The following is a 20,611-nucleotide window of genomic DNA, read 5'->3' on the forward strand; positions in this document are numbered from 1 at the left end:
TTCGGAAGTGAGAGAACTCAAGGAGCCTGAGCTCTCTGTTGAACACACTGGGGAGAAGCTCTGAGTAACAAAGTGGATGGCACGAGAGCTTAAGCTTAGGAACCCCTGTGGCAGTTTGGCTCAGTTGGAAAGTGCAGGGGAAATGTGATGAGGCTGAACTCAAATTAATTTCATGAAGCCAGACTAAGGAGGAAAGTGAGGGAGCCATCTGGTGGCTTTAAACAGGGGATAATACATCTGTGCTGAATAGGGACAAGGCTGGTGGTGGGGAGACCAATCCTGACACCCTCCTGCCAAACCAGGAGTGGGGTATCCTGAACTAAGGGATGAGCAGTGGGAGAAGGGGAGGGACGCAGAGCTGCAAGGGAGGTGGGGCGGGCGGGCTTGGTGATCACCCAGCTAGTGGGATTGGATGAGGTGATGTGTGTGAAGCGCTCAGCATAGAATCAGGAGAACAGGCAGGAATGGATAGACGTCAGCTGCTACTGCTTGGGAACACAGTTGAGAGAGCTGTAACAAAGGAGGGGATTGTGAAATACATGGGAGTGAGCCCTGAACATTCTGCAGGGTAGCTGGGAGCCAGGAGCCAGGAGGAGTGATGGAGTCAGCCCAACACTGAGACAAACACCAGAGTGAATGGATCCCTGGCACTGCGTCACAGCAGATCCTAATTCCTTCATCCTCACACCCAACAAAGACAGGTGGCAGATTTCTCAGGAAAACCTTCTTGCTCTTCTCCATTAGAGCAGCACGCCTAGGTTCAGTGCTGCAGTGGACAATCCAATCTGAACAAGGATATCCACAACTTGGTCCATTCCCACCAGCCTGTGTTGTCCACGCTCCTGGGGTAACTCGAAAGATGATATTTCTGTGTGAGTGCCTGTCTGCTCTGGGAGCAAAACTTAGGATGGTGAAAGACCATCTTGCCTCAAAGAAAAAAGTTCCCTTATGCTTAGCAAAATAGCTAACGTTTCTAGAACACCTGTGCAAGTTTGCAAGCGTGATCTTTCACAAGCGTGATCTCATGATTTCCTAATCACTTGCTGCTACAAGCAGAAGAGGCTTGGACAAGGCAGCTGTGCAGTCTCTTTGGTTTTTTTTTTTTTTAAATAATTGTATTTATTTATCTTTGGCTGTGCTGGGTCTTCCTTGCTGCACAGCTTTTCTCTAGTTGTGGCAAGTTTGTTGCAGTGTGAGGGCTTCTCACTGCGGTGGCTTCTCGTTGGGGAGCATGGGCTCTAGTGCACAAGGGCTTTGTAATTGAGGTTCCTGGGTTCTAGAGACAGGCTCAGTACTTGCGGAGCATAGGCTTGGTTGCTCCATAGCATGTGGGATCGTCCTGGATCAGGGATTGAACCCTGTCTTCTGCATTGGCAGGTGGATTCTTTACTACTGAGCCACCAGGGAATCTGCTGTCTTTGGCTTTTGTTCTTAAACTTTCTCTCTTCCTGGTCAATGGGTCCTGGCTATAACTAGGGCAGGAGAAGTGGGTGCTTGTGTGACTCCTCTGGGGCCTGCACGTTTCTGGCGGGGGGCTGAGCCTACAGGTTTTGCTGATTTCCTACTGCCATGGATTCCTTCTTACCTCACCTCTGGACAGGGTCTTTGGCTTCCTTAAAACTCAAGGGTGCCCATCTGTGAAGACTTGGGCAAGAGGGGGATCATGGGGAGTATGTGCGAGCCGGGGTTGGGAGGCATTATGCTGAGTTCCAGAGAATGGTTCTGGAGCTGCAGTCTCCTATCTGAGGCAGGAAAAGCAGTTCCCCCGTCCTTGACTGCATCACCTGATTTCTGTATTATCTGAATTCTGATACAGGAGAGCTTGGTTAATACAGGTGGGTGGATGGGTAAGATTGAAGAGGAAATCTTCAAAATGGCCAGAAATATAGAATTGCAGAGCGTTTGTGCCCTTCCTTGCTGTTTAGCAACTTGTGTATCCTCAGTTGTGTCCAACTCTTTGCGACCCTAGGGACCGTAGCCCACCAGGCTCCTCTGTCCATGGGATTCTCCAGGCAAGAACACGGGAGTGGGGTGCCATTTCCTTCTCCAAGGGATCTTCCCGATTTAGGAATCAAACTGATGTTCCTTGTGTCTTCTGCATTGCAGGCAGGCTTTCTTTTTTTCTTTTCTTTTTTTTTAACCACTAGCGCCACCTGGGAAGAGTTAGCACTTTGTAGCTTCCCCAAAGGAAATGTCAGAAGCCAGCAACTGGTTGCTTCGGGAGGACACTTTAACAGTCTTACCAAAGCTACAGCCCCATGTGCTGTGGCAGGTTAAGCTCTGTTCTTGTTGACCCATCAGCTGAAGTTCTTCGACTTCCTGGCTGAAACCACAACCTAGAGAACTCAGACAGCCACACCGCAAGGACACAGAGTCCCTTGGAACTCAGACTTTCTAATAACACATCTTCTCGGCAGTGCCTGGAAATTAAGTGTCCTTGTTTGTTTTACTGGAGACAGCGGGACTCCCTCCAATTTTCCTCCTCCTTAGGATGGGAGTGATTTCTTCAGCACTTGCTTTCCTGAGTATAAGAAGCTTGGAGAAAGCAGCTGTGGATTCTCTTTGGGTTCCTTTCTAGAAGCTTCCATCTTCCTAGTCAACAAGTCACATGATGTAAATATACCTGGGGCAGGGCTGTCGGGGACTTGTGTGACTCTTCTGGGTTCTGCAGGTAACTGGCTTCACCCTAACTCCAGCGGCTGTGGTAATCTGGAGAGTGACACTCAGAGGCACGTGAAAACCAGCTGCACTCTCAGCAGTCAGGGCACCCCAGGGGCAGACTCCTGTGCCTTTAACTGGGCGGAGTCTAGAATGTTTCAGGGAACCAGTTCCAGGCCTGGAGGATGTTCCTTTGCTCTGAAGTTTCCAGATAATCCAGGTCAGGGGAGGAGACTCTGTCCCTTGAGACCCCATGAAGACTTTAGAGCCATGGACGTTTGTGTAAAAGGTAGGTGAGATTCAACTTGCAGTCTTTTTTTCTGGGATAAACTTTCTTCCTGAGTTAATCTCAGAGAAAGAACACTTTGATTGACTTCTTCCCTGGAATCGAGTCTCTAACACTAGAAACTGGGATGTGCGGCTTTAGTGAAGAAAGCTTGTCTCTCTATAAAGCTGGGGGCAGTGGGGTAGAGTCATTAAGTGTAGGGACTTTGGAGCTGGGTTCCTGGCCTGGCTTTGTCACTTAATAGCTGTGTGGCAGTGGGCAAGTTCCTGAGCCTCTCTGTGCTTATTTCCTCATCTGTTAAGAGGGGAAAGTAATGCTGTACAACTACCTCACGGGTCTTACGGTAACGCGGAAATGAGTTAACGTGCATGAGGCACTCAGAACAGTGCCTGGGATGTAGTTAAGTGCTATATGAGATTTCGTTGTTGTTGTTATTTTCACTTTGAAACCAGAGGAGAACCTGAAGTAAAAGGGTGTCATGTTCGGTAGCCTGGAGCAGTGTCTTGGCCTGGGAAGCGGGAGACCCGGTCTCTCTGATCCGGCTTCCCATGGAGTAATGGGGTGACCCTGAACCACTCAGAACTTCAGTCCCTTCACTGAAAGTGAGGTGAGATAACCCATAGATGGCCATCCATAGATGGACAAATAGAGTGTCACATACACATACAATGGACTGCTCTTCAGCCAGAAGCAGTAATGAAGTTCTGACACAGGCTACAACACGGATGAAACTTGAAGACATTATGTTACGTGAAATGCACCAGACACAAAAAGACAAGTGTTACATGATTTCACTAAATATCTAGAAAGGCTAATTCAGAGATAGAAAGTAGAACTAACATGACCAGGGGCAAAGCTGAGTAGGAAATGAGTAGTTATTGCTCAGTGGTTACAGTTTCGGGTGATGAGAACGTTTCAGAAATGGATGATAGGGTTGATGATTCAACATTGTGAATGTACTCAATGCACACTTAAAAACAGTTACAACAGCAAGCTTCATGTTATATATATTTTACCACAATAAAAAACAATCAAGCATAATAAGAAGTCAAACACAGAGAGGGAGAAGTAAGCTGACTTTGAAGGAGACAGACATGTGCTATATAAACTTTGAAACTTTTTTAATAGTCCATGAGGATATAAATATGGGTTACTAGGGAAAAAATGAGGTGCTGATGGCGTCAGCGCCCCCGTCAGCCCCCAAGCCCTTTCCAGCTACAGCCTGCTGTGAGGTAAAATCCCTTTTCTTCTCGCGCTTTCATGCCCTGGGTTTCCTTCAGGATGCGGCTCTGGGCCAGTCTTCCCGGGCCTCCCGCCTCCCCGCTCTGCCTGCTGCATCCTTCCCAGGGGCCTGCTGCTCTGTAACTCCATTTTCTTTCTTTCACGTGTTTGTGGCTGTCTACCACCTATGTTGTTCTCTCCTCAATAAGGAAGGATTGTGCCCTCTCCAGCTTTTGTGTTACCCCCCCCCAAATCCCTGACTCAGAATGAGTCAACAGAAGGGGTGCCTGAGGATGGTTCCTCCTTGCCACGAGGAACCACAACTATGGAAGGCCTGGTTCCATCATGTGTGACATAGGTTTTACAAACTTTTTAAATTTCTATGCTAACCTGTAACAAATACACCTTACTTTGAGACCTGGAGTGCATGCGTGTGCACACACACACAAATATATATGTAAAGTTCATTAACTTTACCATTTATTATGCATGGTTCAACCTTGAGATTTCTGATTGATTTGATTTGTGAAAAGTGCTTATAGATACACTGATTTCGTAACTCGACTGGCTCATGCGTGGGTGTGTTCACCACTGGCCACTAGGGGGAGCTGACACGCCAGGTTGCACAGATGAATGACGTGAGCTGGAGGGCTCAGAGGAAGTGGAAACAACAGTCTCAGCCTTGGCGAGGACCTCAGGATGCCTACACATCCCTTAACAAGCACCCTCACAGAGGGACCAGCAGTGCTCACTCAGGCTTTATTTAGTTGAACAAACATCTACTTTGTTGACTTAGCTGAATGAACTTAGCTCCTGGTCCCTGTCTCATGTGGGGTGCCATTTAAATGTGTTGAGTGGGAGAACATCCCTGGTCATCCAGTGATTAAGACTGCGCCTTCCAATGCAGGCAGTGTGGGTTTGATCCCTGGGTGGGGAGCTAAGATCCCACATGCCTCATTGCTAAAAAACCAAAACATAAAACAAGCTGTGTTGTAACAAATTCAATAAAGACTTTAAAAATAGTCCACATCAAAATATCTTTAAAAAAAACTATGTGTTGTGTGCTGGTTGTTGGATTTTTGGCTTAGAACTTAGACCCCCTTCTTCCTGGGGCAACACAGAGCTCCTCTATTCCCTTTTTTTTTTTTTTTTAAATAGTCTTATTTTTGGCTGTGCCAGGTCTTTGTTGCTGTACAGGCTTTTCTCTACTTGTAGAGAATGGGGGCCACTCTCTAGTTGCTGTGTGCAGGCTTCTCATTGCGGTGGCTTTTCTTGCGGAGTACGGGCGCCAGGGCACGTGGGCTTTAGGAGTTGTGGGTCTTAGAGTGCAGTCCCAAATAGTTGTGTCACAGTAGCTTGGTTACTCCACAGTGTGTGGGATCTCCCTGGATCAAGGATCGAACCCATATCTCCTGCATTGGCAGGTGGATTCTTCACCACTGAGCCACCAGGAAATCCACTCTCTTCCCTTGTTGCACAACTTCTCTTCAGATGTGTCACTGAAAGCCTTGCATGAACGCCGTGTAGACTCTGTGCCACTGAGCAGTTTCTAAACCCCACTACTGTACTCTGTGCCAGGCACCCTCCTCAGCCCTCAGCACAAGAGGCTGGTTGTGTGTGCCATTTTGATTGTGGAGAAATGAGGTCTCTAGAAATGAACTGCAGAAGTAGCAGAGCCTGGGGCTGGTGATCCTGGAGCCCGTGCACAGAAAACAATCTCCAAGCATGTCAGCTGCGGTGAGGGCGCCTGGCCTGGCCTGGGTGCCCTCCCTCCCTGACACGGATGCGAGCAGACATCCATCTCAGCTCCTGCACAGCTTCCAAGTCTGCCTGAAGCCATGGGCCAACAGGCATTTCAGACTTCCTCCGGGAGCACCAGGAGCATCAAGCCTCAGCTGGTTAACCACGTTATCTTCAGTGGTTCTCACCATGTTCGACAGTTAACACAGTTCCTACCCTTGTTCTTCAGTCAGGTGTGAGAAGCAGTGTTAAGGTGATGACTGCTGTGTGCTCCAGTGGGACCAGGAATGCATGCTTCAGTATTTGAGTAGATTCAGCAGTAAGTAGACAGCTTATATCCAGAGTAAGCCAGAAGGATTACAATACCATTAAGGGATTCCTTTCACCTCATTAGCAAGTGGTAGAGCTCTCCTCTCTGCCAACCGCCCCATCCCCAACCTTGACATTCACACCCCCAGCATGGTACAACCAATGTCCACACTCCGTGTTACGTGTTAGGATGGGCCAGCTGTCAAAGGGTATTTTTTTTTTTTTTTTTGAAAGTCACTCAGTTGTGTCCGACTCTTGCAGTCCATGGAATTCCCCAGGCAAGAATACTGGAGTGGGTAGCCTATCCCTTCTCCAGTGTATCTTCACGACCCAGGAATCAAACTGGAGTCTCCTGCATTGCAGGCAGATTCTTTACCAGCTGAGTTATCAGGGAAGCCCAATCAAAGGGTATGGGTGATACCTTTTAGCGAGTGCCCAGAGACTTAGCTGGACTTATGTGGTAAGATTGCCTCAGAGCAACTCCATGGAAAAGAATTCAGAAATGATTATGGGGCTTTTCTCTGTTGGCCACAGGAAATAGCCACAGCCTGGGGTGAAAATCAAGTTTGCCAGCTAAGTGCTTAAGGGGACTCCAACACAACTCATGCCAGTCATCTCTGATTCTGCCAGGAGGAAGCCAGAGGCTGTGGAAATCAAATTCCTCTCCTGCTTTCTGATGGAGGCTCCCCAGGAAGAATAGACTGGAGCCATCTAGTTGCTCCCTCAACTGTACCTCACCCTGATCCTTCTCAAACATTATTTACTATGGGGACTTCCCAGTGGTCCAGCGGTTGGGAGTCTGCCTTGCAGTGTGGGGGACATGGGTTTAGTCCCTGGTTGGGGAACAGGGATCCCACCTGTCATGAAGCAGCTGAGCTCATGCGCCACAAATACTGAGTCCATGTGCTCCAAAGCTCAAGAGACACAACTAGAGTCTGTATGCCACAAAGATCCTGCATGATGCAATGAAGATCTTGTGTGCCACAACTAAGACTTAGTGTAGCCAAATAAATATTAAGAAAAATATTTACTACAAGCTCCCTGGGGGCTCAGACAGTAAAGAATCTGCCTGCAATGCAGGAGACCTGGATTCGATCCCTGGGTCAGGAAGATCCCCTGGAGAAGAAAATGGCAACCCACTCCAGTATTCTTGCTTGGAGAATTGCATGGACAGAGGAACCTGGTGGGCTATAGTCCATGAGGTCGCAGAGTTGGATATGGTGGAGCAACTAACACTTTCACACTTTACACAAGCTCCCAAGACTCTTTCATGACAACATTCTTCTCTTCCAGCTGCTTTTGGGCCCCTTTCCCACCCCACCAGGATTTTCAACAAGCTACCGTTTTCTGTCCACTGCTGGATGTTCAGTCACTGGATGCTCTTTGGCAAATAACTCTAGTTAGGAGCTCCCCTGTGGCGACAATCATGGTAGTGATAACGGTATGCTGAGGACTTATGTAAGGCCTCCTCTGTACAAACATTCTGAAACATCAGCCTCAAGAGAAGATGTGATTGACTACCTCCACACTTTACCACAGGTATTTAAGGAGGGTAATGGAAGTGTATCTCTTAAGCAACCACCAAATCCTGGCCAGAACTATAATTGGGGGAGGATTTCACTATGAAAGATCTACTGCATTTTATGGTTCCGAATCCTTTACTTTTTTGTCTACAGCCAAACACACTGACATGGCTTTTCAGTTCTTCTCACAAGAGGCAGAACTTGCTTCTTCATCTCCTTGAACGTGAACTGGTCTTGTGACTTTCTGAGGCTGAAAGAATGCCACAGAAATGATGACATGCCAGTTCTGAGCCTAAGCCTCGAGGAGCCTTGTCCACTGTCCTTCTTGTGTTGCAGCCATGAGAACAAGTTTGGGCTATCCATGTGGCAGGAGGCAGGTGGAACAGACCTGAATTGCCTCAGCTGCCTGGCCAAAGCTGGCCTCCGTCAGTTGACAGAAGTGAGTGAGACTGGCCAAGACGGGCAGGACCACCCCAGTGACCACCGGGACATGTGAGCCATACCTGTTTATTGTTGTATGCCACTGAGGCTCTGAGAGCTGTGTGTTACACGGCATTATTGTGGCCATAGGTAACTGACACACCCACTTAGAAATCAAGAGTGGGATGCACCCCTGGAAGAACTGTTAGAAGCAACTTTCACCTTCAAATAAATAAAATGGGTTCCAGTAGATTGTTTCTTCACTTGCATTGATTACCCCAAAGTGAATATCTTTCTCTGGTCTTCAATTCTAGACGGATTTAATATCCGGGTAGAAGCCAGCAAATGAGCACAAGTGAAAAGTCATTCTTCATTATTAGGCATCACATGAACAGAGGTGGAGAAGCAAAGACAAGAAAAGTGACACCTATCTATATTTTTGGAGACATCAGATAATATGTGACTTCCCTACCCATATGCGGCGGGATGTTTGTAGTGGTTAGTATTTCTCAGGTTGGCATCTACATGTAGAGGTCAGTACATACAGATTGTTGAAAAGCAATCTTTGTAAGAATTATTGGTGGGTAGTGGCAGTGCTTGGCTTCTGTAATTTCAGTGTAGATCAAAAGCACAGATACAAACCTGGCAAAGCAAAGTCATAGTCCCAAGTTCACTGTGCTCTACCGATTGTAGGATTATTGGCCTCCTGAGCTCGGGTGCCAAACTCTGACACATGAAGATAAATAGAAGTACTCTCCTACCTTTTAAAATATTACATAGACCAGAACACAGAGCAGGGTTTTTAAGATAGACACCAAGCTTCTGGATATTTGGTTATACATATGGTCATATATTCTGACAATGACTGAGTGAGGCATATAGAGGAACTTCATTAATATTCTTTGGTCATTCAAGGCCTGTCATCAATCAATGTCACCAAGTGTTCTTTCTGAAAGTGAGTCTTGTCTCTGAGAGATTAATTTATAGGTAGGGGAGCATATAAACAAGTTTCCCCCTTTCCCAATGAAACACTGACTTCTCCTCCCTCTTACTCATCTTGATTCAGTCTCTGACCCCGGGGCTATGGACACGCACATCATGCCTTTAGACAGGGAAGTCCCTCAAATTGGTTCCCGGTCCCAAGGGCCCCAGAGGCCGTCACTCACAGATGCCTCTGTCTCTCCGACCTTGGCATAAGTGTCTAGATGACCACTGTCCTGGCTCTGTAAAGGGAAACCATTGTACGCTTCTGCCTGATGGTAGAGTAAGAACACAGAGATAGAATTCAGAAGTGGCAGCTGAGAAGACGGCAGCGTTGCACACCCGCTCCTCCCTGCCTCACTCCACTCCTCCCTGCTTCACTGGGGTTTCAGGAGGAGACCGTGACTTCTCAATGAGCATTCATGAGGGAACAAGCCAACACAGAGAGACACTCAGTGGGATTAGCATAAATAAAGATTTCTTTCTCAGCGTTATGTGTGGGTTATTATTTTCTTCAAGACTGCTGTGATTCAAGTAAAGTCTTCTGACCAAATTTTAAAACCCAATTCTGGATGAACACAGGCTTTATAAACACTCAATATTATTATACAAGCTGTAGAAACAAAGAGTTGCCACTAGATAATAGTGGCATAGCTTTGCAAAATTCCTTTTCAAATTGGGGAGCTAAAGTTCCACACATGGAACAGGCTAAAAGATTTAAATCACAGGAAAATGCAAACAAACAAAGGAAATCCCACAAAGATTAGAGAGTGCAGACACTCAGGTGTCCCATCCAGCAGGCACTGTGGCTGAGATAAGGGGAGGTCCACTTCTAACACTTCTTCCCTTGAGCAGTGGTTCTCAAAAGTGTGGTCTCCAGACCAGCAGCATCAGTATCACCTGGGAACTTCTTGGAAATGCCAGTTCCTGGGCCTCTTCCAAGACCTACTGAATCAGAAACTCCGGGTAGGGCCCAACAGTCTGTGTTGTTACGATCCCTCCTGGGGATTCTGATGTGTGATCAAGTTTGAGAAATGCAAGTTTTTAAGACACAATCAGTCTCACAAGATAGATAGGAAAGGGTTTTCCTTCCCAAAGAGATTGAGTCCTTAGTACCCAAAGACATCTCAGTAGTGGGTTACCTTCTCTCCTGTGCATCAAGGATGGTCCTGTACTGAGCATCCTTGGAAAACTAAGAAAGAGCCAAATAGTCTCCTGTGTTCTGTGATTCAGCCCCCAATGACACTGTCCCTGCTGTCCACATGTCAGCTGCTAAGCCCTTTGGCTACAGCAGCACCCTTCCTGGCAGCAATTTCAATATCAGTAAAGAAAAGCTAAGTTATGCTGTGGTAACAAATTGCGGCCTAACGTCCCTAACTTAATGTCATCAAGATTAATTGTTCTGTCCATAATACACCTGTAACACAGGTCAGCACTGGACCGCTACTCCCTGCAGTCCCTGGGGGAGCCAGGCTGATTTCCATCTGCACACTTGATTCCATGACCACCATGATGGGGAAAAAGAGGAGCTGCACACTGGCTTTGAAAGCTCCCATCAGGAACGGACACGTCATGTCATTTCCACTGATGTTTCATGGGCAAGTCACACGGTCACGCCTACTGTCAAAAGTGGGAGGGCAGTACCCAGAAAAACAACTGGAGGAACTGAAAACCATCCAAATGACTCCTGTTGCAGGTTACATGCTTGGGTCACAATACTCATTGTGCGCGAAGCTGCATACCGACATAAAAGAAGCGGCAGGGGCCTCCTTCTTCTGCCGCTTGTGTGCTCATTCTGTGCGGACGCGGTGCCTCTTTTGTGAAGCGGCAGCTAGGACCCCAGCGCTCACCATGGTGGGTGAAAAGCCCAAGGAAGGAGTCAAGGCTGAGGACAATGATCACATTAATTTGAAGGTGGTAGGGAAGGATGGTTCTGTGGTGAGTTTAAGAGGCATACATCACTTAGTAAACTAACAAAAGCCTACTGTGAACGACAGGGCTTGTCAATGAGGCAGATCAGATTCCAGTTTGACAGCCAATCAGTGAAACAGGCACAACTGCACAGCTGGAGATGGAAGATGAAGATACAATGGATGTGTTCCAGTAGCAGACAGGAGGTGTCTACTAAAAAGGGAACCTGCTACTTTACTCCAGAATTCTCTTCTCCCAGACCAAGAAGACATTCTCAATGAGAAAACTGCAATTTGGCTCCACCACATCCTGACGACTACAGTAATAGTTTCTCTCTCCTTTCATTTCCCCTTCCTCATTCCTTTATTGTACATAAAGTAACTGGTGTATGTGTACAAGCATATTTCATTTTTTAACTAAATGGCCAATGGTATGTTTTGATCGACACAAAACAGAGACGGGATGGGGAAAAATACTGATTCCGTGAAAATTCCCCCTTTTCTCCATTAGTGGGATGCTCATCAGCTCTTATCTTTATATTCCAGTAAGTTATTTTGCTCTCTGCTACTGCTGCTCTGCTAAGTCGCTTCAGTCTGTCCGACTCTGTGCGACCCCACAGACAGCAGCCCACCAGGCTCTGCCGTCCCTGGGATTCTCCAGGCAAGAACACTGGAGTGGGTTGCCATTTCCTTCTCCAATGCATGAAAGTGAAAAGTGAAAGTGAAGTCGCTCAGTTGTTCCCGACTCTTAGCGACCCCATGGACTGCAGCCTACCAGGCTCCTCTGTCCATGGATTTTCCAGGCAAGAGTGTTTAACAAAAAAAAGAACAACATAAAAATTCTTGCATACCTTGTTCGATTGGAGAATTTTAATGTTTTTCATTTATCATTGTAAAACCAAGGACAATTTTATAACTTTTTTGTATGTAGCTGATACATGTAGGGCAATCAGTCTTTAAGCAGGGATAAATTCCTCTAAAAGAAATGAATCCTAGATAGCTTTCCCTTCAAGTCAAGCATCTTTTTTAAATAAACTCATTTACAAAAAAAAAAAAACTGGCAGGAACTGGCAGGGCAGAGTTCTCAGTCTTACATTCACTATTTCTTTGTTCCTACTGACCTTCAAACAAAATCAATATCTTGGATTGGTTGGTGCAGGATTTCAAACCTGGCCTAGCGGCGCGGTGCTGTTCTGCCGTTGGGTGAGACGCGGAGGGAAGTAGAAGGCCGCCCGGGTGGGGCCAGGCGGACCCGAAATTAAAAAAAAAAAAAAATCAATATCTTTTTTTCCCAAGAATATCTTAATTCATAAAATGTTTTTATTTTTTAATAAAAAATATTAAAGTTAATATACCCAAAGGAAAGTGCATAAATCATGAGTATACAGCCTGACGAACGATCATAAAGCTGACCCTAACAGGTCAGCTACATAAGGCTAGGAGCAAGCTTGCTGTCAGGGGTGCCCAGCCCCTCTCAGGCCTCTCCTTCCCCTTTCTAATGGGAACACCCCTCGGACTTCCAACACTCATTCATTCAACTCGGATTTATCAGCCAGGGACCGGAACTCTTCAGTCCTGGCAGGTGCTACAAACCCAAGCAGGAAAGCTGATCTTATCAATCTTCCTGTCAGAGGGCTGGCTTTTCCGGGGAGGGACATATTTCAGACAGGGTTTGGTGGCGTGTGTTGGGAGGAGAACTCTCTGAACTTTCTGAGACCCTTATTGATGTGTTGCCTTTATTACCTATTTAAGCACATTCAGCATTTCATAACAGAGCAGATGGAGTCAGAGCCAGAATCTCTTTGCTGCCTGACACATGAGAAGTAAGTGGCCCGCCCTGCTGGCATGAGGTCCCGGACAGCCAGTATTGAGCTGTCCCTGGAACCCCTGGGCAAAGCAGCTCCTGCCCACCTGCAGCTCAGGGGTTTTCTCTTCCTCCCCTTCATAGTGGTTCTAGGGCTGGGTTAACTGGATCTGAGTTGGGGAATGGGGAACAAATGTTTTTCCCCAGGTATAAGAATGCCATTTGGTCTTAGGAGTATTTTTTAGGCAGCTTCTATTATCTGAAAGTTAGGGATATGGTGCCCATTCCCTTGCCTATGAAATCAATAGTCTTGATGGAGAGGCAGAGGACAGCTGGTTTCCTAAAATGCCAGCCCTTCCTCAAATGTCCTCAAAATTAGGCTACACCAGTATTTTGCCTTCCAGCTTCTCTACAAAATCCTTGCCAGAATTCAGGCCAGGTATCTCAGGGACACCATGACAAGTGCTGACTCACTCCATCTTTCACCCTTAAAGAGCTGATGTGACTTCCCAACTCCTCCCCATAGGAAGTAGCCAGGCCTTTGGTGGGGAGGGAGAGCAAGCCTACGCAGCTCTGGAACACTGTGACCAGCAGTTCAGCCACATCCCTTCAACAAAATGTACTTTAAATATATTTTTATGATCAGCTGGGTTCTAAATTACAGCCATGCTGAATAAGAAGAGAGTAAACATATGATTAGTAATTTCCGTATGGCAGAAAGCACCGAACAGTCTCTGGCTAAGGCCCAGGGCTCAACAAGAACTGTTTTTTCAGTAAAAAAGAATATAGAAAATGGCCTTTGTTCCAAAGTCAAAGCAACAGGCCATGACCTTCTCTTTCCTGTATGGTAATAGTCTTCCTTCACGAGGAAGTGGGGAAGGAAAGAAAAGATGAAGTTAGGAAAATGCTCCAAGAGCTGTCTGCCTGCTTAACTTCCATCACTCACTCATGTACAGAGCCACCTCCTCCTCCTATACCATAAACACAGAAAACAGATTCTGGGCAGCCCTGATCCCTGGCCGTCTGGTAATGACTATTCCAGGAGATGCAGAAACGTCACTGAACGTGGAAGAATGCCACACGAAGACTACTCACCAAAGATAAATGATTCAATGTCAGGTTTCTTGTTTGGCTATAGCTCTCCCCACCCCACCTAACTTGTTTGGAAAAGAGCATATGAATAGCATCCCATAATTCAGGAATGATAACATTCTCAGTGTGGACCAGTGGCCACACTGGGGAACACCTAGGATGCTTTGGTAACAGTGCAGATTCTCAGACCTTAAGAATTGGAATGCTCAGGGTGGGGCCCAGAATTTGTATTTTCATCAGCTCCTTCAGGAAATTCTTATGCATGCTGTGAACCGATTACACAAAAGCCTAAACAAAAATAAAACTGTCTCTACTTGCAGCAGGCTCCCTGGACCCCAAAAGGACTTAAATCATTAGGATTTAAAGAAATGTTATTTCCTTTGAGGGGAAAAAAATAGCAGTTTTCTTACCTGATTCTATCTGCAAGAGCTGTTATATATCTGCAGTATTTCATTATTATTAATACAAAAGTCCGGGATAAAATTCTTTTCATTAGCATACTGGTAACTTATGGGAAGGTCCAGTACTTCATGTATTCTGGGGACTACTGCCAAGAGCAAGGCCTCCTCCCCCATAGTAAGTGCAGGATTTAGTCCGTTTAGTCATGATGGTGGAGGACAAGGGGTCAGTTTTGTTTTTTTTTCCAACACTACAGTCTCAAGTTTCCTGCTGCTTTATACCTTTTGTCTTAGGGAGGATTCCAGGTTAGTCTCCACATTTCTAGGGCAAGGATGTTCAGGGAATTGGCTGTCACTTAAAGGTTAAGCCTTCTCTTCACTTAAGCTGGACAATACACTGAGGAGTCTCCAGCCCTCTGTTGCCCTCGCTTGGGGACTGTGCCCAAGTGTCCTGCCACAAATCCCTTTATGGAATGGTGCCTCCATAAATTGCAGCTGTCCCAATGGGGGAAGTCAGGCTGGTTTTATAGTGTGCCAAGATCCCAAGATAAAAAGCATTCTAAGTGCCCAGAGCTAGCAGAGCAAACAAGGCAGAAGCCAGCATATGTTACCCAGAAGTTAGCTCCATAAATACCTCCTTCCAGATACAACAAGCACTCATTTTCTTCTGCAAAACTCAGCACAAGAAGTCAAATGCAGCACGCAGATGTAGGAATTCATTTTCTTACGCATGGAAGGTATGAGTGCCTTCTCATATGAGTGTTCTCAAATGAAACAAAAGAAAATTCTGAGGACTGCAAACCACCTGAGATACTTCCTTGCTCAAAAGGCGTGTCATGCTGTTAAGGGGCAGAAAACTCACAGCCCCATTTCTCCTCAAACACCATCTCTTCCACTTTTAATTTATTGTCCTATTTCAGGTCTGAGGGAACTTGGGTTTGAATAACTATCTGAAATGAAATTTAGCACAGATCCCAGAGCAAGCAGGTCCATCAAGGGAGGGAAAGGGGTGCTCACGACTCCAAGCAGCTGTGCTGTCACCTTCCTGGTTCAGTGCTGCATCTCCAGTACACCCGGGCTCTCACAAATGGCACCGGTTAAGGTTTACCACCAGCAACTGTGCCAAAACACAGTTACATTTTGGCTGCCATGCTTCTTCATTTCATATGAGAATCATTCCCTTCACCTTTTACAAAGTACCTGAAAACAGGTGCTGCTAAGCCAACAGCATGCTGGAATAACGTGTGTATAGTTTCATCTTTCCTTCCTCATCCCTGCAGGTTTCAACCAGTCACCCAGCAGCTGCCCCCCAAACTAGAGTCAAGGACCAGTGCTTCCGCACCGGAGAAGAGTTAGCTTAGGAGTTAATTGTGAGGTTACCTGTCTGATGAACTGTCTGCCTAATTAGGTCTTAAGTCTGAGACTCCTGCTGTGCAACCTGAGTAATGAGCAGAGCTGGAGATGGAGTCATGTGCTTGGAGGCGTCTCCTTTTGCTGGAGCCTAAGACGAGTGGACAGGGCACTCACCCTCCGCCCATCAGCTTTCGCTGCCACTGCTGTAAGTCAAAAGGATCAGGGAAGACAGCTGTCAGAAATGAAGCAGGGACAAGTAAAAGAGCTTAATGAAATTTTATTTTGAAAATATGGCAAGAGTCTAAGGCACTTCAAACATTTAAATACATGTAAGACCAAAGTAAATGTGACATGGGATAAAGGAATCCATAAATACATGGAGAACTACACTATGTTTCTCTAGAGGCCAATGGATAGCCAATTTCTCTAACATAATTCAACTTTCATCATTAGACACAGAATTGTGCAATTATTAATAAAAATACAGCAACATTACATGTCATTCTTCATGTCTTCAGTTACTATGGAATATAAAAGTTCAAAATACTGTGTCAATTTTATATAGATACCCTTTGTATAAAATGTCATATAATACAGCCACCTAGATAAAACCAACTCAATAGACTTCCTTTTGTTAAGTTTTATACTTTTTGAGAATCCCACCTTTTATTTTTAAAACCAGAAACCTACCAGCCCAGGCCCGATTCATTCATGATCAAAGTCATCTCAACTTCCTTATTTTAAAATAATAAAGACAAAAGGAAAATCAACAAAACCATCCTGGAATGGAGCTTTCAAAGAGCTTTCCAGTGGGTCCACATTTAGTAAATATAAATACTTGTGGAAAAGCTTTAAAAACACCATGCCAGTGAGAACTTGATACTTTTCAGCAGTGGTGGGGGTGTGGAGAGCAGGAACAGAAGTAACAGAAGTTGCCCACTCAGGTCAGGTTACAATTTCCTACAACTGTACATAACGGAGCAGAGACTCAACAGCAAGTGTGCCCTACACAGAGGGAAGATGGCCAGAAGGGAGGCGTGTGTGCCCTGCCAGAAATCTCTTGCTGGCTCAGCTCCCACTGGCAGCTCCAGCCTTCAGCCCCCGGTTTTCTGTGTTCTGTTTGCTGGTGAGCTCAGGCACAATGTACATTCAGTATCTGTCAGCCCAACAGGAACAATTAGCAGCTTAGAGGTGGCATGTAAATGGACGGCTATTTGCACACAATCAGTCAAATGACCCTCGGTGGGTGGGACCAGGAGATGTCTTCCTTCCAAGTCTAGGGGTGCCCTAGAGACCAGGAAAGGAGAAAAAAAAAAACTGGGGGTTAGTCAGTGACCTCATGTAGATCTGTCCTCTGTGACACAGGAACTCTGTGAACACCACGCATGAGCCAGAGCGAGGAGGGCTGGCACCCCATACACGGTCCTCCAGCGGGAGCCGCTCTCAGGCCAGCAGGCTTGGCAGAGCCACCTCCAGCTGTCCTGGGAAGTCAACTTCCTGCTGAGAGGGAACCCTCAGCCCTCAGGACCATGGGCTGCTGCTCACTGTCAACTTTAAGAAAGATGCCAGGAAGGCAATGTGTATTCATGGGCTCAAGATGTGCCATTTGGATAACTCTGTCCAGACTAAACCCTTCCTGTGAGGGTGTGAGGACAAGCAGGCATCCAGCCTCAGCGGTGCTAACCATTAGCACTCCTGGCCCTCTGGGTGGGGCAAAAATGATGAATTCTTACACTCCAGACTCAAACTTTGGTTTTCAGAATCGTCATGAAACCTGCATGTCCTGTCAATTCCCCAAGGAAGGGGGCCAGCTAGTCTGGTGGCTTTCAGCCTGCGTATGAACGCCAAGTGCACAACACTGACCGGAGACGGGGCTTTGGCGAAGTTGACGTGGGCGTACAGCAGGACAGCAATGTCCTTGTGTCCGGCTTCCAGGGCTATCGAGAGTGCGGTGCTGCCATCCTGGAGACGAGATGAAAACAAACCAAGTCGGGCTTCTCAAACTTCCAGGTAGCCAAAAGCTAACAGCACCAGTCCCTCTCAACTGGGTAAGGCTCCCCAGTCTAGCTGTTTGTTCAGCTCTTTAGGAAACCTTCTGGACCTCTTAGGTGCCAAGCCTAAAGGACGTTAGGATGACAGAGGCACAACCCCTACCCTGCCCTCAGATAGGGATCAGCCCGTTGCCAGTGTTATCACCTCATGATGGTCAGTGTGTATGTCTGCACACAGGGGAGTCTCAACAAAAACAGGCTGCCCAGGAAGGGTTCTAATTCACCCATCTAGCCTACCGGCAGGGGGGCAATAAGCAAAGGCAGGGATAGAAACGTTAACTTTTTTTTCTTTTTATAATTACAAATGAGCCATCAAGCAGCGTGATGTCTGTTGATTGCCCTGCAATTTGCCAAGAATCTCTTAGCTTTCCTCTTGGGGAAGGAGTGGGTCCTGTAGCCCTAACCACCCTTGTAGAATGCTCCAAGTCACACCTACATTTAAGCACTGAATCCTGTTGCCTTGCAGGAGTATATCTTATGGATATACAAGAGGAAACACTAAATATGGGAAACAAAATGTTCAGTTAGGATTCCATTAAAATGCAGGAATTTAGATGGATATAAAGATGTATCAAGACAAAAACATCAAGTATAGACATCAAGTATACCTTAACCAAAAGTAATTAACAATAATAAAAAGACAAAATATGGCACAACTTATTTTCCTTTTAGTCCTGGGATAAGGATTCCCTTTTGGTCACCAGCGGCAGGGAACAATCTGTGTGTGGTTTGAGCCTTAGGGTCCTCCCTCCCACTCTGATTCTGGGAGTTACTTTTCTTCCAGAGGCCAGCTGGATACCCTCTTGCTCCTTGAAGGATAAGGAAGTAAGCAGGGGACCAGGATTTCTGGAAGTCACTGCGGCTCGATGGCCTCTTATTACAAGATCTACAAGCTGTTCTTTGCTGAGAGTAGAAGTAAAAGCAAACAATCAAGGCACATGAAACACAGACTGCTCTTAAGGAAAGAGAAGCTGGCAACTGGCCCTCCTCTGCAATGGAGCGAAGGGAATCTGGTGCAACCGCAGCTCACGTGCTCCCGGGGAGGTCACTGCAACTGCAGAGGCCAGTCAGTCCTTCCTGCCAGTGAATGCCTGTACTGACTGGCTCTTCCTGCTGGTGTGGGCCTACAAGGATCTCAAGTGTAGCGCAAAGGAGAATGTTTTCCCTCTAATCTCTTAGTGTTTGGGGCCAATGGAAGCCCTGGTTTCAACCTGTGCTCCAGAGAGAGAAACTTTCAAAAAGAGAACCAACCCAGCCAGTCCTCTGGGACCTGGCCCTCTGAATCTTGTCACCACCCAAATGTTAGTTCCTGCACCATGACCTATTGGTTCTCTTCCTCTTTGGTCTGGAGACACCCAGATCAGCAGCTTTCCTCAGAATTTTTTCCAGTTTTCCAGTCAAGGGGTTATCTGGGAATGGGAAAGTTTGGGAACTGGGAGAGGAAGGAGATGAGAGTGACAATGATGGGAACAGCCCGAGAAGGAGTGGGAAAATGTGCTGAAAACAAGCCAAGACAGTCTGGATCCCCTAGCTGATGAAAGGTCACAAATTATTCACTCGGATGGGCCCCAGTGAAGGGTTTCCAAGTGGACCGGGGGCGGGGGGTGGGGCTGGTCCTCTTCTTTCAGGTCACCTGGCAGTTACCCACACCAAATTCGCTTCTGTATTATGAATCTGTTTATCTCCCTTCAGTACACTGGTTCTCGTACATGCCCATCACCTTCTTCCTTTTATAAATTTTGGAGTGAGGCCTATTTCTCTTTCTGCCCTTGGCTTCAGTTAATGGGAATATTAGTTTGTACACAGAAGATGCTGCCAAGCTGGGCTGTAAAGGGAAGTGGCCTGGATGACAACACAAATCCCTGAGGAGGATAAAGGAGGATTTGCTCTCTCCCCTGGTCAAGCAGCACTGCCTCTCCCCCAAGTCCCTGCATGTCACTGGCCTGGAGGCCCCACCAGCGAAGACAGCTTACGTTGTCCTCCAGGTGGCCATTGCAGCCTGGCTGGGCCAGCAGCAGCTTGACGATCTCCACGTGCCCGTGCTCACTGGCACACATAAGGGCAGTGGAGCCCTCGTCGTCCTGAATGTTGACATCAGCCCCGCAGGCCAGCAGGCCCTTCACCATGTCGATCCGCCCGTGACTGACTGCCAGCATGAGGGCCGTCTGTCCTGCCTGTGAGGAGAAATGACAGCAGACTTGAGAAGCACGTGGTGGGTTGGCAGGGTGTGACCCACAGTGCGGCTGTGCTGGGGGAAGGGAAGCAGGGAGAAAGATAATGGGAAAGCATTGACAGGGAATTACTTGGGGCTGGGTGGTGGCAAAAAAAAAAAGATCAAAGGCAAACCACTTCAGTATTCTTGCCTTGAGAACCCCATAAACAGTATGAAAAGGCAAAATGATAGGATACTGAAAGAGAAACTCCCCAGTAGGTGCCCAATATGCTACTGGAGATCAGTGGAGAAATAACTACAGAAAGAATGAAGGGATGGAGCCAAAGCAAAAACAATACCCAGCTGTGGATGTGACTGGTGATAGAAGCAAGGTCTGATGCTGTAAAGAGCAATACTGCATAGGAACCTGGAATGTCAGGTCCATGAATCAAGGCAAATTGGAAGTGGTCAAACAAGAGATGGCAAGAGGGAATGTTGATATTCTAGGAATCAGCGAACTGAAATGGACTGGAATGGGTGAATTTAACTCAGATGACCATTATACCTACTACTGCGGGCAGGAATCCCTCAGAAGAAATGGAGTAGCCATCATGCTCAACAAAAGAGTCCAAAATGCAGTACTTGGACGCAATCTCGAAAACGACAGAATGATCTCTGTTCGTTTCCTAGGCAAACCATTCAGTATCACAGTA

At 46.7% G+C, this 20,611-nt stretch overlaps 1 protein-coding gene and 1 pseudogene across 17 annotated transcripts in view; one reads left to right on the forward strand and one right to left on the reverse strand.

The window, feature by feature from the left end:
- The first annotated feature begins 1,401 nt into the window (after positions 1-1,401).
- LOC133252659 (uncharacterized) lies at positions 1,402-11,266 on the forward strand (annotated as a pseudogene).
- Positions 11,267-15,952: 4,686 nt separating this feature from the next.
- The window catches only part of KANK1 (KN motif and ankyrin repeat domains 1), a 213,472-nt gene continuing 208,813 nt past the window's right edge, over positions 15,953-20,611 (reverse strand). For all 17 annotated transcript variants that reach the window (XM_061425450.1, XM_061425447.1, XM_061425446.1 and 14 more), the window contains 3 exons: positions 19,720-19,920; positions 17,559-17,657; positions 15,953-16,982 (listed from right to left, as the gene is read on the reverse strand). In XM_061425450.1, the coding sequence (XP_061281434.1) occupies positions 16,920-16,982; positions 17,559-17,657; positions 19,720-19,920 (363 nt within the window). In that variant the 3' untranslated portion in view covers positions 15,953-16,919. The remainder of the gene's footprint in view (positions 16,983-17,558; positions 17,658-19,719; positions 19,921-20,611) is intronic.

This window comes from Bos javanicus, chromosome 8 (genome assembly GCF_032452875.1).
Source record: "Bos javanicus breed banteng chromosome 8, ARS-OSU_banteng_1.0, whole genome shotgun sequence".
Lineage (NCBI taxonomy): Eukaryota > Metazoa > Chordata > Mammalia > Artiodactyla > Bovidae > Bos > Bos javanicus.